The 13,630-nt window shown below is 40.0% G+C and overlaps 1 protein-coding gene across 1 annotated transcript in view; it reads left to right on the top strand.

The window, feature by feature from the left end:
- Nucleotides 1-13,630, top strand: part of LOC117334516 — a 29,317-nt gene that overhangs the window by 3,671 nt on the left and 12,016 nt on the right. Inside the window, exons 5-14 of the mRNA XM_033894194.1 lie at nucleotides 2,950-3,086; nucleotides 3,436-3,583; nucleotides 5,041-5,171; nucleotides 6,890-7,016; nucleotides 7,458-7,591; nucleotides 8,061-8,184; nucleotides 8,668-8,801; nucleotides 11,449-11,608; nucleotides 12,114-12,318; nucleotides 13,423-13,574. Of these exons, the coding sequence (XP_033750085.1) occupies nucleotides 2,950-3,086; nucleotides 3,436-3,583; nucleotides 5,041-5,171; nucleotides 6,890-7,016; nucleotides 7,458-7,591; nucleotides 8,061-8,184; nucleotides 8,668-8,801; nucleotides 11,449-11,608; nucleotides 12,114-12,318; nucleotides 13,423-13,574 (1,452 nt within the window). The remainder of the gene's footprint in view (nucleotides 1-2,949; nucleotides 3,087-3,435; nucleotides 3,584-5,040; nucleotides 5,172-6,889; nucleotides 7,017-7,457; nucleotides 7,592-8,060; nucleotides 8,185-8,667; nucleotides 8,802-11,448; nucleotides 11,609-12,113; nucleotides 12,319-13,422; nucleotides 13,575-13,630) is intronic.

Raw genomic sequence — 13,630 nt, 5'->3', positions numbered from 1 at the left:
TTGCATTGATCTTTTTGATTGGACCATTTTCATGGCAGCTATTTCATTCCCCTTTTCCTATGTTTGTAGTGATCATCTTGCTAGTTTTGGCTTTGAGTGGGAATCAGTGTGATTGGGGAGCAGGAAATACAATCGACCATCCTGGTGACAGTTATAATTTGGGGAGCAGGGGTACAGTCGACCATCCTGGTGACAGTTATAATTTGGGGAGCAGGGGTACAGTCGACCATCCTTGTTACAGTAATAATTTAGGGAGCAGGGATTCAGTCAACCATCCTGGTTACAGTCATAATTTGGGGAACAGGGATACAGTCGACCATCCTTGTTACAGTCATAATTTGGGGAACTGGGGTACAGTCGACCATCCTGGTTACAGTTATAATTTGGGGAGCAGGGGTACAGTCAACCATCCTGGTTACAGTCATAATTTGGGGAACAGGGATACAGTCGACCATCCTGGTTACAGTTATAACTTTGAGAACAGGGGTACAGTCGACCATCCTTGTTACAGTCATAATTCGGGGAACTGGGGTACAGTCGACTATCCTGGTTACAGTCATAATTTGGGGAACAGGGATACAGTCGACCATCCTGGTTACAGTTATAACTTTGAGAACAGGGGTACAGTCGACCATCCTTGTTACAGTCATAAATCGGGGAACAGGGGTACAGTCGACCATCCTTGTTACAGTCATAATTCGGGGAACTGGGGTACAGTCGACCATCCTGGTTACAGTTATAATTTGGGGAGCAGGGGTACAGTCAACCATCCTGGTTACAGTCATAATTTGGGGAACAGGGGTACAGTCAACTATCCTGGTTACAGTCATAATTCGGGGAACTGGGGTACAGTCGACAATCCTGGTTACAGTTATAATTTGGGGAACAGGGGTACAGTCGACCATCCTGGTTACAGTTATAATTTGAGGAGCAGGGGTACAGTCAACCATCCTGGTTACAGTTATAATCTAGGGAGCAGGGATACAGTCAACCATCCTTGTTACAGTTATAATTTAGGGAGCAGGGATACAGTCAACCATCCTTGTTACAGTCATAATTTGGGGAACAGGGGTACAGTCGACCATCCTGGTTACAGTTATAATTTGAGGAGCAGGGGTACAGTCAACCATCCTGGTTACAGTTATAATCTAGGGAGCAGGGATACAGTCAACCATCCTTGTTACAGTTATAATTTAGGGAGCAGGGATACAGTCAACCATCCTTGTTACAGTCATAATTTGGGGAGCAGGGGTACAGTCGACCATCCTGGTTGCAGTTATAACTTTGAGAACAGGGGTACAGTCGACCACCCTGGTTACAGTTACAATTTAGGGAACAGGGGTACAGTCTACCATCCTGGTTACAGTTATGATTTGGGGAACAGGGGTACAGTCGACAATCCTTGTTACAGTTATAATTTGGGGAACAGGGGTATAATCGACCATCCTGGTTACAGTTATAATTTGGGGAACAGGGGTACAGTCGACCATCCTGGTTACAGTCATAATTTGGGGAACAGGGGTACAGTCGACAATCTTGGTTACAGTTATAATTTGGGGAACAGGGGTACAGTCGACAATCCTGGTTACAGTTATAATTTGGGGAACAGGGGTACAGTCAACCATCCTGGTTACAGTTATAATTTGGGGAACAGGGGTACAGTCAACCATCCTGGTTACAGTTATAATTTGGGGAACAGGGGTACAGTCGACAATCCTGGTTACAGTTATAATTTGGGGAACAGGGGTACAGTCAACCATCCTGGTTACAGTTATAATTTGGGGAACAGGGGTACAGTCGACAATCCTGGTTACAGTTATAATTTGGGGAACAGGGGTACAGTCAACCATCCTGGTTACAGTTATAATTTGGGGAACAGGGGTACAGTCGACAATCCTGGTTACAGTTATAATTTGGGGAACAGGGGTACAGTCAACCATCCTGGTTACAGTTATAATTTGGGGAACAGGGGTACAGTCGACAATCCTGGTTACAGTTATAATTTGGGGAACAGGGGTACAGTCGACAATCCTGGTTACAGTTATAATTTGGGGAACGGGTATAATCGACCATCCTGGTTACAGTTATAATTTGGGGAACAGGGGTACAGTCGACAATCCTGGTTACAGTTATAATTTGGGGAACAGGGGTACAGTCGACAATCCTGGTTACAGTTATAATTTGGGGAACAGGGGTACAGTCAACCATCCTGGTTACAGTTATAATTTGGGGAACAGGGGTACAGTCGACAATCCTGGTTACAGTTATAATTTGGGGAACAGGGGTATAATCGACCATCCTGGTTACAGTTATAATTTGGGGAACAGGGGTACAGTCGACAATCCTTGTTACAGTCATAATTTGGGGAACAGGGGTACAGTCGACAATCCTGGTTACAGTTATAATTTGGGGAACAGGGTTACAGTCAACCATCCTGGTTACAGTTATAATTTGGGGAACAGGGGTACAGTCGACAATCCTGGTTACAGTTATAATTTGGGGAACAGGGGTACAGTCGACCATCCTTGTTACAATTATAATTTGGGGAACAGGGGTACAGTCGACCATCCTGGTTACAGTTATAATTTGGGGAACAGGGGTACAGTCGACAATCCTGGTTACAGTTATAATTTGGGGAACAGGGATACAGTCGACCATCCTTGTTACAGTCATAATTTGGGTAGACTCAAATGTAATTACTGTATAATTGATCAGAAAAGCCAAGATATATATTCCAACAGCATTATCCTTAGTGCTGAAGATAAACATGAATCATGATTGAAAAGCAGACAATATTTCGGGCTTCTGGTCACCAAAGACAGGCTATAAATTGGCATGTTTTGTTGATAAGTATGTACACTCCAGTTTTGTGTTGTAAAATAAGACTGAAAATGATCGACATTGTTTAAAATTATAACATATAAAAAATATAACTTCTTCTGTTTTAAGAACCTAAAGAATAAAGACGTTTTTCGGAAGCACATGGTACATGTACAAGATGCAATTGGTAATGATAAATTTGGACAAAGTAAAACACAAGTAGAGCAAGCTCAAAATACCATTGAGCTGATCCTCGAAAGTGTTAAGTAAGTATATTGTAGATATGTGTACAATAATGTATGCAATATACTAATATAGATGTCTAAGGTTTAAAGGGTGAATAAACCGCCTCTATACTCATTCCTGTCAATCCTCCCTTCAATGTAGTTTTAAGTTATGTTTAGTTTTTCAAATGAATGTCTGTTCTTTTCTAAGGTTTTGAAGTCTTAAAGTGCAAAGTCCCTCTACAGAAATTCCTAAAAGTTGACAGAATATGAAAATTTTATTGACAGTAAAATTCAGATTTTTATATATAAAATGTCAGATTGAAAAACAATTTAATGGGTTTTTAATTGCTTTGTGTTCATTTATTTACATCATGTATTTATTTTGTAGTGGAAATCCAAAAGATTTAAAAGACACTTGGGACAGTGTTCTGGAGTTTATGAAGACCTTGGCCTTTTCAAAGAAATGTGCCGAGTTTCCTGAAATAATGAAAGGTTTCAAGTATTTCTTTGATGATATGGAAGAAGGTACATTCAAGGTTTGTAATTTGTTTTTACATATTGAAGCTAAAAATAAATGAAAACAATTTACTAAAAAGAACATTTGTCTTTTTCTACGACATTTAGGGCAAACATTGAGAATGATCATACTGTATTTGTTATCTTGCACTAAGCCCTTGATGCAGTCTGATTAAAATTATGTCTTGATCTCTGCTCCCTAATTGTTGTTAACTACTCTCCATTAAAATTATGGAACTGGAGCACAGATTAAGATATGATTTTAATCAGATTGTCCTGGTTGCTGACATATGATATCCTTTAAAGTCGTGCTGGGCTTATTACAGGATGATAAAAATAAAGCATTTGTTGGAATTTCTACAGAATAGAAATTGATAGCAGTGGTCTTATTACTATGCGTGGGTTTATTGCTGGATAAATATGGTATGTGTTAACAGGTGAGGGGTATGGGGGTGGGGCTTTGTTTTTTTTTTATGTGTCAGTTCAGTGATTTAATGAAAACACAGCTAATTTATTGACATTGATAAAAACTGACAACATATTGCCATTGTGTTCCTGTATCTTATGTCATCCTTTGAGGTAGGTTACTGAATACTTGGTATATATATACATACATATCTATGTATGTAAATACATTGAGAACCAGGTATTCATTTCATCTTATAGATGACTTCCACAATGATCATGTCAGGGTATCGGGCTGACCATCACTGCGCCATTAAAACGTTCTTTTTAGAACGCCGATGTGGCGCAGCGGTATAAGCTGCGGGTATTTCTGGCGAGGCAATTGGGTGCCGTAGATCGTGAGTTCGAGGCCCGGACAGGGCACAAGTCAAAAAGTTGTCCTCCTTCGTCATTTGTGTTTCTAAGCTATATATATAATTATACTGACCAATGGTTGGTAGCAATATTTCAGTTATAGACCCCTTAATTTGTATTTACCTCAGCTAATCTAGCTGTTCATTACTCCTTTGACATAAAGAGTAAATGCTGCCAATTAAATCATATTAATTATGGTACTGTCATGTCGAATTCATGAAGCTGAATTTCAATAAATTTAAGTCATGTCAAAATCATTGAAAAGGGTTATATTGCATCTTTAAAAATGTAATTAATTGATTTTAAATAATTAAAAAGAGTTCTAAATTCAAAATGCATTTTGCCAACATGATATTTACTGCAGTAATTAAGTTACCTGGTACTTTGTATCTTCATTTCAACATCATAGTTAAATGATATTTTGTATCATAAGATAATGACTGTGCTAGGGAAAAAACATATGGAAGAGCAGTTAAATACATGCTACATGTATCAGGATTCTTGTTGATCATCTAAAGGTATTTACAATTTCAAATTGTTAGGCCTTATCAAAAGCTTGAAAATTCATGCATTAAATCAAATGTTATTATGATAATAAACAATTCACAGTACATGTGTTGAATTCTTCAATAATGTTGAATATTTTAACAAATTTTAGGAGAACCCTGAGATTGTAGACAAGTGGGCACCTGTGTTTGGTGAGACTCTCCTTAAGGCTCCATCAGTTAAAGCCTTAGAATTCTGGGTATTCAGGATGGCAGACAATGTGCAGGACAAATGTACTGTGAAGTAAGTGAACCAGTCCTACTCTTACAGGTTTTTACAGTGAACCAGTCCTAACTCTTACAGGTTTTTACAGTGAACCAGTCCTAACTTTTACAGGTTTTTACAGTGAACCAGTCCTAACTGTTACAGGTTTTTACAGTGAACCAGTCCTAACTCTTACAGGTTTTTACAGTGAACCAGTCCTAACTTTTACAGGTTTTTACAGTGAACCAGTCCTAACTCTTACAGGTTTTTACAGTGAACCAGTCCTAACTCTTACAGGTTTTTACAGTGAGCCAGTACATCCTAACTCCTATAGGTGTTTACAGTGAACCAGTCCTAACTCTAACAGGTTTTTACAGTGAACCAGTCCTAACTCTTACAGGTTTTTACAGTGAACCAGTCCTAACTCTTACAGGTTTTTACAGTGAACCAGTCCTAACTCTTACAGGTTTTTACAGTGAACCAGTCCTAACTCTTACAGGTCTTTACAGTGAACCGGTCCTAACTCTTACAGGTTTTTACAGTGAACTAGTCCAAACTCTTACAGGTTTCTACAGTGAACCAGTCCTAACTCTTACAGGTTTTTACAGTGAACCAGTCCTAACTCTTACAGGTTTTTACAGTGAACCAGTCCTAACTCTTACAGGTTTTTACAGTGAACCGGTCCTAACTCTTACAGGTTTTTACAGTGAACCAGTCCAAACTCTTACAGGTCTTTACAGTGAACCAGTCCTACTCTTACAGGTTTTTACAGTGAACCAGTCCTAACTCTTACAGGTTTTTACAGTGAACCAATCCTAACTCTTACAGGTTTTTACAGTGAGTCAATCCTAACTCTTACAGGTTTTTACAGTGAACCAGTCCTAACTCTTACAGGTTTTTACAGTGAACCAGTCCTACTCTTACAGGTTTTTACAGTGAGTCAGTCCTAACTCTTACAGGTTTTTACAGTGAACCAGTCCTACTCTTACAGGTTTTTACAGTGAACCGGTCCTAACTCTTACAGGTTTTTACAGTGAACAAGTCCTAACTCTTACAGGTCTTTACAGTGAACCGGTCCTAACTCTTACAGGTTTTTACATCACAGTGTTCATTTGATTAACATAAACAGTAACAAGCATGATCACAAGTTTTGGGGAGGGGCCCCCAAGAGGGGTGTTGGAAAACTATCTACCTGTATATACAGTGAAACCTGATTTTACTGACACTGTATGGGACCAAGTCAGTGTGTCAGATATCACAGAGTGTCAGTAAAGCCAGGATCAGCAATGACAGTGGCTGAGCATGTAGTCTTTCTGGCCAGATGTCACAGGATGTGATTGAGTCATGCAGTGGTCGGTAAAGTCAGGTTTTACTGTAAAGTATAAAATCTTTATCTTAATGCTCTATGATTGTTTTTAAGATAAACATTGTCACCTCTTCTATCATTAAAGATATAAAATATTACAATTTGATATATTAATTGAGACCATCAGAATATAATTGCAACTTTTGTATTTCGTCTTCTGAACCAAATTTTCTTTTGAAAAGTATAAACTCCTTTTTTATTGATTTCTTTTCTCATATATGACATTCAAACAGAAAAACCCAATGTAGCAGTAAATGTATATGTGATTTTATTACAAGTAATGCCGCATTTGAGATTATGCGACAGATTTTGCCATTTAATTTTTGATAATATGTGAAGGAGTTTTGCCATGCGATTTGAAATTAAATGTATCAGGATTTTGATTGAACAGGAAGGAATCTGCTGTACTTTGGTTCCCGATCGTAAAAGGTCTCTTAAGGTGTGGACAAGAGGAAGGAGCAAAAGTAGCTGTGAGAATTTTGGACGAGGGAAAATTCAAGAAAATATGGGCTTGGAAAGTATGACATTGATATTTTATATAGATTTATACCCAGAATTTCAAATGTCAACATATTTTAGTCAAGTTTGAGAATTTTTGTGTTAAAGATCAGACATTTTGATTGGGATGTTTAGAAATGTAATATTAAGCGATCCTGAATATTCTCAATAGTAACAGCATATTCAGCTTTCCTGAATCTAAATGATTTCCTAAAGCAGTAACCCAGTTTGAAACAGAATACATTTCTTATTATATTTATTCCTTCCCAAACTCAAAATTGTTTTCTTAATGTAAGAGTTGCCAACCTTGAACAAGTATAAAATCTTCATTTTAATGCTTTAATTATGATAGTTTTTTTTAAATAAATATTGTCACCTCTTTTATCATTATAGATATATCACAAGTTGATATCTTGATCAAGACCATCAGAATAGAATTACAATGTTTGTTTTGTTTCTAGAAAAATTACCAGGAGGCAGCAGAAATGATAGAAATCATAGGCAAAGTGGATTTTCCAACTTCCGGAGATAGCGATGACAGCAGAATGTTGCGTGAATACGGAGATGCCATAAAAAGTCTTCTGGAGCAATTGAAGTATGTTACATGTAAATAAAAAAACAAATATATAGTACAAAATATATTGTTGTTAAGATTTGTGATTGTTGTTTAAAAATAAAAAAGTAAGATTTAGCATTCTTCACTAACAGTGTTGTCGTAGAAGCATGATTACTGGTATTTCAGAGATCAAAACAATTGTTAAAAAAAAGTAAACTTAATTTATTTTACAACAGTTGTGAAACAAGTTTAGCAACTAATATTAGTAATGCTTGTTGACCTGGATGGAAGCAAATGAGGGGTTTAATTGTGGGAATAACGGGAGAAAATCCACATGGTCAGGCAAGTGATCCCCCCCCCCCCCCATACCTTTTTTTATACAATCAGGAATCAAACCCCAGCAACCAGGTTTAAGGCAAGTGTGTTACCACTGCAACCCCACTACCCTAGGGATTGTTAGTTTACTAGGTAACATTAATTTTAATTGTTTTTTTAAACTATTTTCCAGATTGGCCAAAATTGCAGACAAAGTTATGGGAAGTGTTGCAGTATTTGTTGTATCCATGCTGGAGAAAAGATCAGAGGCACTCAATGAGTTTACAGAAAGATTTGCAGACAATGTGTCACTAGAGGTATAGCCTATTGAAAAATGTGTTTGATTCTGTAAACTCAAAGTAAGAAAAAAAACAATTTTTTTTAACAATCATTGTGTAAAAATGGGGGTAGGAGAGGGATGGGGTATTTTTTGAACCAATTTAAGCTTACTATCAAAAAATTGATAATTCTGCAAAAGAAGGGCATCGAGGGCTTATGCAAATAAATACAGGTAAGTATTCCACTAAAGGATTGCAGTTTATTGCAATATGCAAATTGTTAGAACTCACCAGCTCTTTTTAAGATCCAATATGGATAAATAGGAAAAAAATCTATATCATAGCAACTTTAATGCAGCAAAGAGTCACTAAAATTCAACCTTGGTACTGTTAACTAGCTACAGGTAACATGAGCAATGTATTGATACACCATTTAAACAGTACAATGTTTTAATGAATATCTAGGGTATAAAAATAACCTTTGGGTTATAATGATGTTCCATCAATATTTGTCTTTTTCAGAACAACCTTGAAATAATTCCTGACTTGATTAAAAGATTTTCTGTGCTGTATTTGGATTCAGACTATCCGTGGGACAATGTGGACTCACGAAGCTGTGGCCAGGCTGTGTTTGATAGTACTATATCTGCTTACAGGTAAAGGTCGGACTTATAGGTACAGGTCAAGGAAGGGTAGGGTTTGGTCGGGCTTACAGGTACAGGTAAAGGAAGGGTAGGGTTTGGTCGGACTAACAGGTACAGGTCAAGGCAGGGTAGGGTTTGGTCGGACTAACAGGTACAGGTCAAGGAAGGGTAGGGTTTGGTCGGGCTTACAGGTACAGGTCAAGGAAGGGTAGGGTTTGGTCAGACTTACAGGTACAGGTAAAGGAAGGGTAGGGTTTGGTCGGGCTTACAGGTGCAGGTCAAGGAAGTGTAGGGTTTGGTCGGGCTTACAGGTGCAGGTAAAGGAAAGGTAGGGTTTAGCCGGGCTTACAGGTGCAGGTCAAGGAAGGATAGAGTTTGGTCGGGCTTACAGGTGCAGGTCAAGGAAGTGTAGGGTTTGGTCGGGCTTACAGGTACAGGTAAAGGAAGGGTAGGGTTTGGTCGGGCTTACAGGTACAGGTCAAGGAAGGGTAGGGTTTGGTCGTACTAACAGGTACAGGTCAAGGAAGGGTAGGGTTTGGTCGTACTAACAGGTACAGGTCAAGGAAGGGTAGGGTTTGGTCGTACTAACAGGTACAGGTAAAGGAAGGGTAGGGTTTGGTCGGGCTTACAGGTGCAGGTCAAGGAAGTGTAGGGTTTGGTCGGGCTTACAGGTGCAGGTCAAGGAAGGATAGAGTTTGGTCGGGCTTACAGGTGCAGGTCAAGGAAGTGTAGGGTTTGGTCGGGCTTACAGGTACAGGTCAAGGCAGGGTAGGGTTTGGTCGTACTAACAGGTACAGGTCAAGGAAGGGTAGGGTTTGGTCGGGCTTACAGGTACAGGTCAAGGAAGGGTAGGGTTTGGTCAGGCTTACAGGTAAAGGAAGGGTAGGGTTTGGTCGTACTAACAGGTACAGGTAAAGGAAGGGTAGGGTTTGGTCAGACTTACAGGTACAGGTCAAGGAAGGGTAGGGTTTGGGCGGGCTTACAGGTAAAGGAAGGGTAGGGTTTGGTCGTACTAACAGGTACAGGTAAAGGAAGGGTAGGGTTTGGTCAGACTTACAGGTACAGGTCAAGGAAGGGTAGGGTTTGGGCGGGCTTACAGGTACAGGTCAAGGAAGGGTATGGTTTGGTTGTACTAACAGGTACAGGTAAAGGAAGGGTAGGGTTTGGTCGGGCTTACAGGTACAGGTCAAGGAAAGGTAGAGTTTGGTAGGGCTTACAGGTGCAGGTAAAGGAAAGGTAGGGTTTAGCCGGGCTTACAGGTGCAGGTAAAGGAAGGGTAGGGTTTGGTCAGGCTTACAGGTACAGGTAAAGGAAAGGTAGGGTTTAGCCGGGCTTACAGGTACAGGTAAAGGAAGGGTAGGGTTTGGTCGGGCTTACAGGTACAGGTCAAGGAAAGGTAGAGTTTGGTAGGGCTTACAGGTGCAGGTAAAGGAAAGGTAGGGTTTAGCCGGGCTTACAGGTGCAGGTAAAGGAAGGGTAGGGTTTGGTCAGGCTTACAGGTACAGGTAAAGGAAAGGTAGGGTTTAGCCGGGCTTACAGGTACAGGTAAAGGAAGGGTAGGGTTTGGTCAGGCTTACAGGTACAGGTAAAGGAAGGGTAGGGTTTAGTCAGGCTTACAGGTACAGGTCAAGGAAGGGTAGGGTTTGGTCGGGCTGGTTGATGTCTATATTTAATGATTAGGTGTGAGGACTATAGAATCTTTTACCACCTTGGGAGGGGACAACCTGAGGGGTTATATTCTTAAGTTGACATGAGCCTTACAAAATGTTTAGCAGTTCAACACAATCACACACACACTTGGGTTGAGATCCAAATGTCTCCCTGACAAGGGTGTGAATGATGATTTTTCTCTTACCCTGTTCATATATTTATAATGACATTATATTGATGGAAGGAATTATTGGAGTGACATCAATGTATCATTGCCATGACATCATATACACTTGTTGTTAGTGAAGAATCTCCCATTACGATCAACCCAAGGGTAAGAGATTAATTTGACCCCCCCCCCCCCCCCCCCCCCCCCCCCCCCCCAGTCACCCCCATCACACACACACTCTCACCCCCACACCCCAGTCACCCACAACCCACATCCAACACACCCCACACCCCAGTCACCCGTTTCCCCACTCCCCCTTCCCCACACACCAGTCACATTCACAACCCCCTACAACCACACCCCACATCCAACACCCCCCCCCCCCCCCCCCCCCCCACACACACCCCAGTTACCCACTCCCCAACTCCTACACACCCCAGTCACCCCATCACACACACTCCCCCTTCCCCCCCCCCCCCCCCCCCCCCCCCCCCCACACAACCCAGTCCCCCCAACCCCAACCCCAACCCCCACATCCCAGTTACCCTCTCCCCAATACCCCACACCCCAACCACCCTTCCCACAAATATACCACATAATTTATGTTAACATAGACAGTTATAACATTGTAAAGTAATAGGCTTTAAATCTTAAGTTTCTGTGTATGGTACAGGTTTTACCTGGCAACTACAACATATGCAACCAACTTGATATCTTTGAATTAGAACTAGAAAAGGGATCGTCTGTCTTTAACAACAGGTGGTACCTTAATGTTTTCAAGCAAAAATAATTATGTTCAAATCAAAAGTTATATAACCAATGTTTTGATCTAACTTGTAGCTCAGGGGCTGACATGCCTGATGATGTGAATGAGATCTTAGTAAAGATGTTTTTGTACGCCATGGAAACAGAAGATATGGAATATATAGACGTCGTGACTGGTTCTATCAACCTTCATGGCTGTGTTGCAACAGCGTATCTGTTAATGTTTGTGGGCAAGGTAGGTGCAGTACCAGATATTGAGTATTATATAGATATTTCAATGCCTTCCCATTGTATTATAAAAATATTTGACCTGAGGTGATGGTAGCTGATCATGCATTGTATTACACAAGACTGTAAGGGCTAGTTAAATAAGATATCTACCCAGCGAAAGGACTCCTGGTTTGTTAATGAAGACATTACCTGTTAAAGACACATTTTCTCCCATGCCAACCATACAGAAAATCTCTTTATGTTTGGAATCCTACCCCGGGATAGGTATTAGCACAATTACGTCATTTCAAAAAATGTAATTATGTACACATTAAATACTTTTGTCCTGGTTCTATAGGTAGGTATACATTCTCTAGTTTATGAGTAAGGAGGAGTGATCCCAACACGGAGTTTCGTCCAGAAATTTATTCATTGAGTTGTTTACATGCCCTCCCACCCCCATGGTGATTCTCTAGTTTAGAAAGAGAAATTTAGATGAGATTATCGAATGTTTTATTTTCCCGTTGCAGCATCTTGGCAGTGAAAATTCTGACAGAGCCTTGGCCCCGCTGATGCCCGCCATCATAAAACAGTTTAACCACGAAGAGGATGAACTTATGGAAGCGGCTCGTAACATCATGTTACTGGCGAGTAACCAGGCACCTTCTGTAGTCATCCCACATTTAACACATCTGATTAAATGGTACAAGGATGAGCATGGTGTTGAAGCACTAAGTAAGTGATCAAACCTTTTATCTGATAATTACTAAAAATATGAAAAAAATGTCTGAATCCTTACATTTGTTTTACACACAACATTTAACAACAGATTTGATGATAATAGACTTGATTTTGTTATTGGAAATGTTAATCTATTGTTTTCCTATTTGGGGATCCATAGACAAGTCATACGAGCCTAATTATTCGGAAAATGTCACAAGCCATTATAGGATCACATCCTCACTTTAAACAGCATTACCAGTATAGCACAATTGTGTGATATGATCAGATTTGTTGTACGTTTCATACCCCATCAGTAAAGGAGCCATTTAATAAGGTTCACCATTGCTACTCACATTTCTTAAGAACAGGAGTCTGTGGGAGAAAAACATTTCCTTGGGATAAGATTTTTAAGGTTGAGCATGCTGTAAAACTTTCAAAAATGTTTAAACTGTCAGGTAGCGAGTTATCCCTGCCTACATCACACAGGAGTGAGACCATCTGTTAACTGTCAACGAGGGCTGTGCGAGAATAATGGGGACATAATTAATTTTACAACACTTCTGAAAAATAAGATCTATTAATTTGATTAATCACTCTTGATGGCTGAAGAAAACCCACATGGTCAGGCAGGTGACCACACACATATCCTTTCATATCTTTTCGGGCAATTGAAGTACAGTCACTTATAGGTGAAAGGAGGGTCTGCGGTAGCCGAGTGGTTAAGGTGTCACGACACTTTATCACTAGCCCTTCACCTCTGGGTTGCGAGTTCGAAACCTACGTGGAGCAGTTGCCAGGTACTGACCGTAGGCCGGTGGTTTTTTCTGCGGCTTTCCTCCACCTCCAAAACCAGGTTAAACAAAATAAACCCAAAACTAATTATAAGTAAAAGGCCTTGTGTCACCCGACTTTCAGTTTGGCTGATGGAAAACAAAGAATTCAAGCTGTACAATCATTCTAGGACACATTTATAATAAGTTCAATTTTGACCACCAACACATCAACATTTGAATATTCTCAAAGGAGTCCAGACCTTGCAGCCAACCAAAGTGGCTGTATTAATGATACATGTATTTGTTTACTAAAACAAAGAATATTATCAATGAATTTTTACAGATTCCATTTCCAAACCATATCAAGCAAGTGAGGGGATCTCCAAACAAGATTTTGAGGACTTGATGAAAGGTATAGATGAAGACCCTAACTCTGCAGTATCTGGACCTCTCCAATCTGTTGTAATAATGGATATGGGTCAAAAACAGCCAGAGGTAATTAGATATTTTTTCATAACTTTGGTAGGTTGTCCACAACTAAATGTAACAAT

The sequence above is a fragment of the Pecten maximus genome, chromosome 9, assembly GCF_902652985.1.
Source record: "Pecten maximus chromosome 9, xPecMax1.1, whole genome shotgun sequence".
Taxonomy (NCBI): Eukaryota; Metazoa; Mollusca; class Bivalvia; order Pectinida; family Pectinidae; genus Pecten; species Pecten maximus.
Note: the sequence above shows the minus strand (reverse complement) of the source record. Positions and strands in the feature narration are given on the sequence as shown.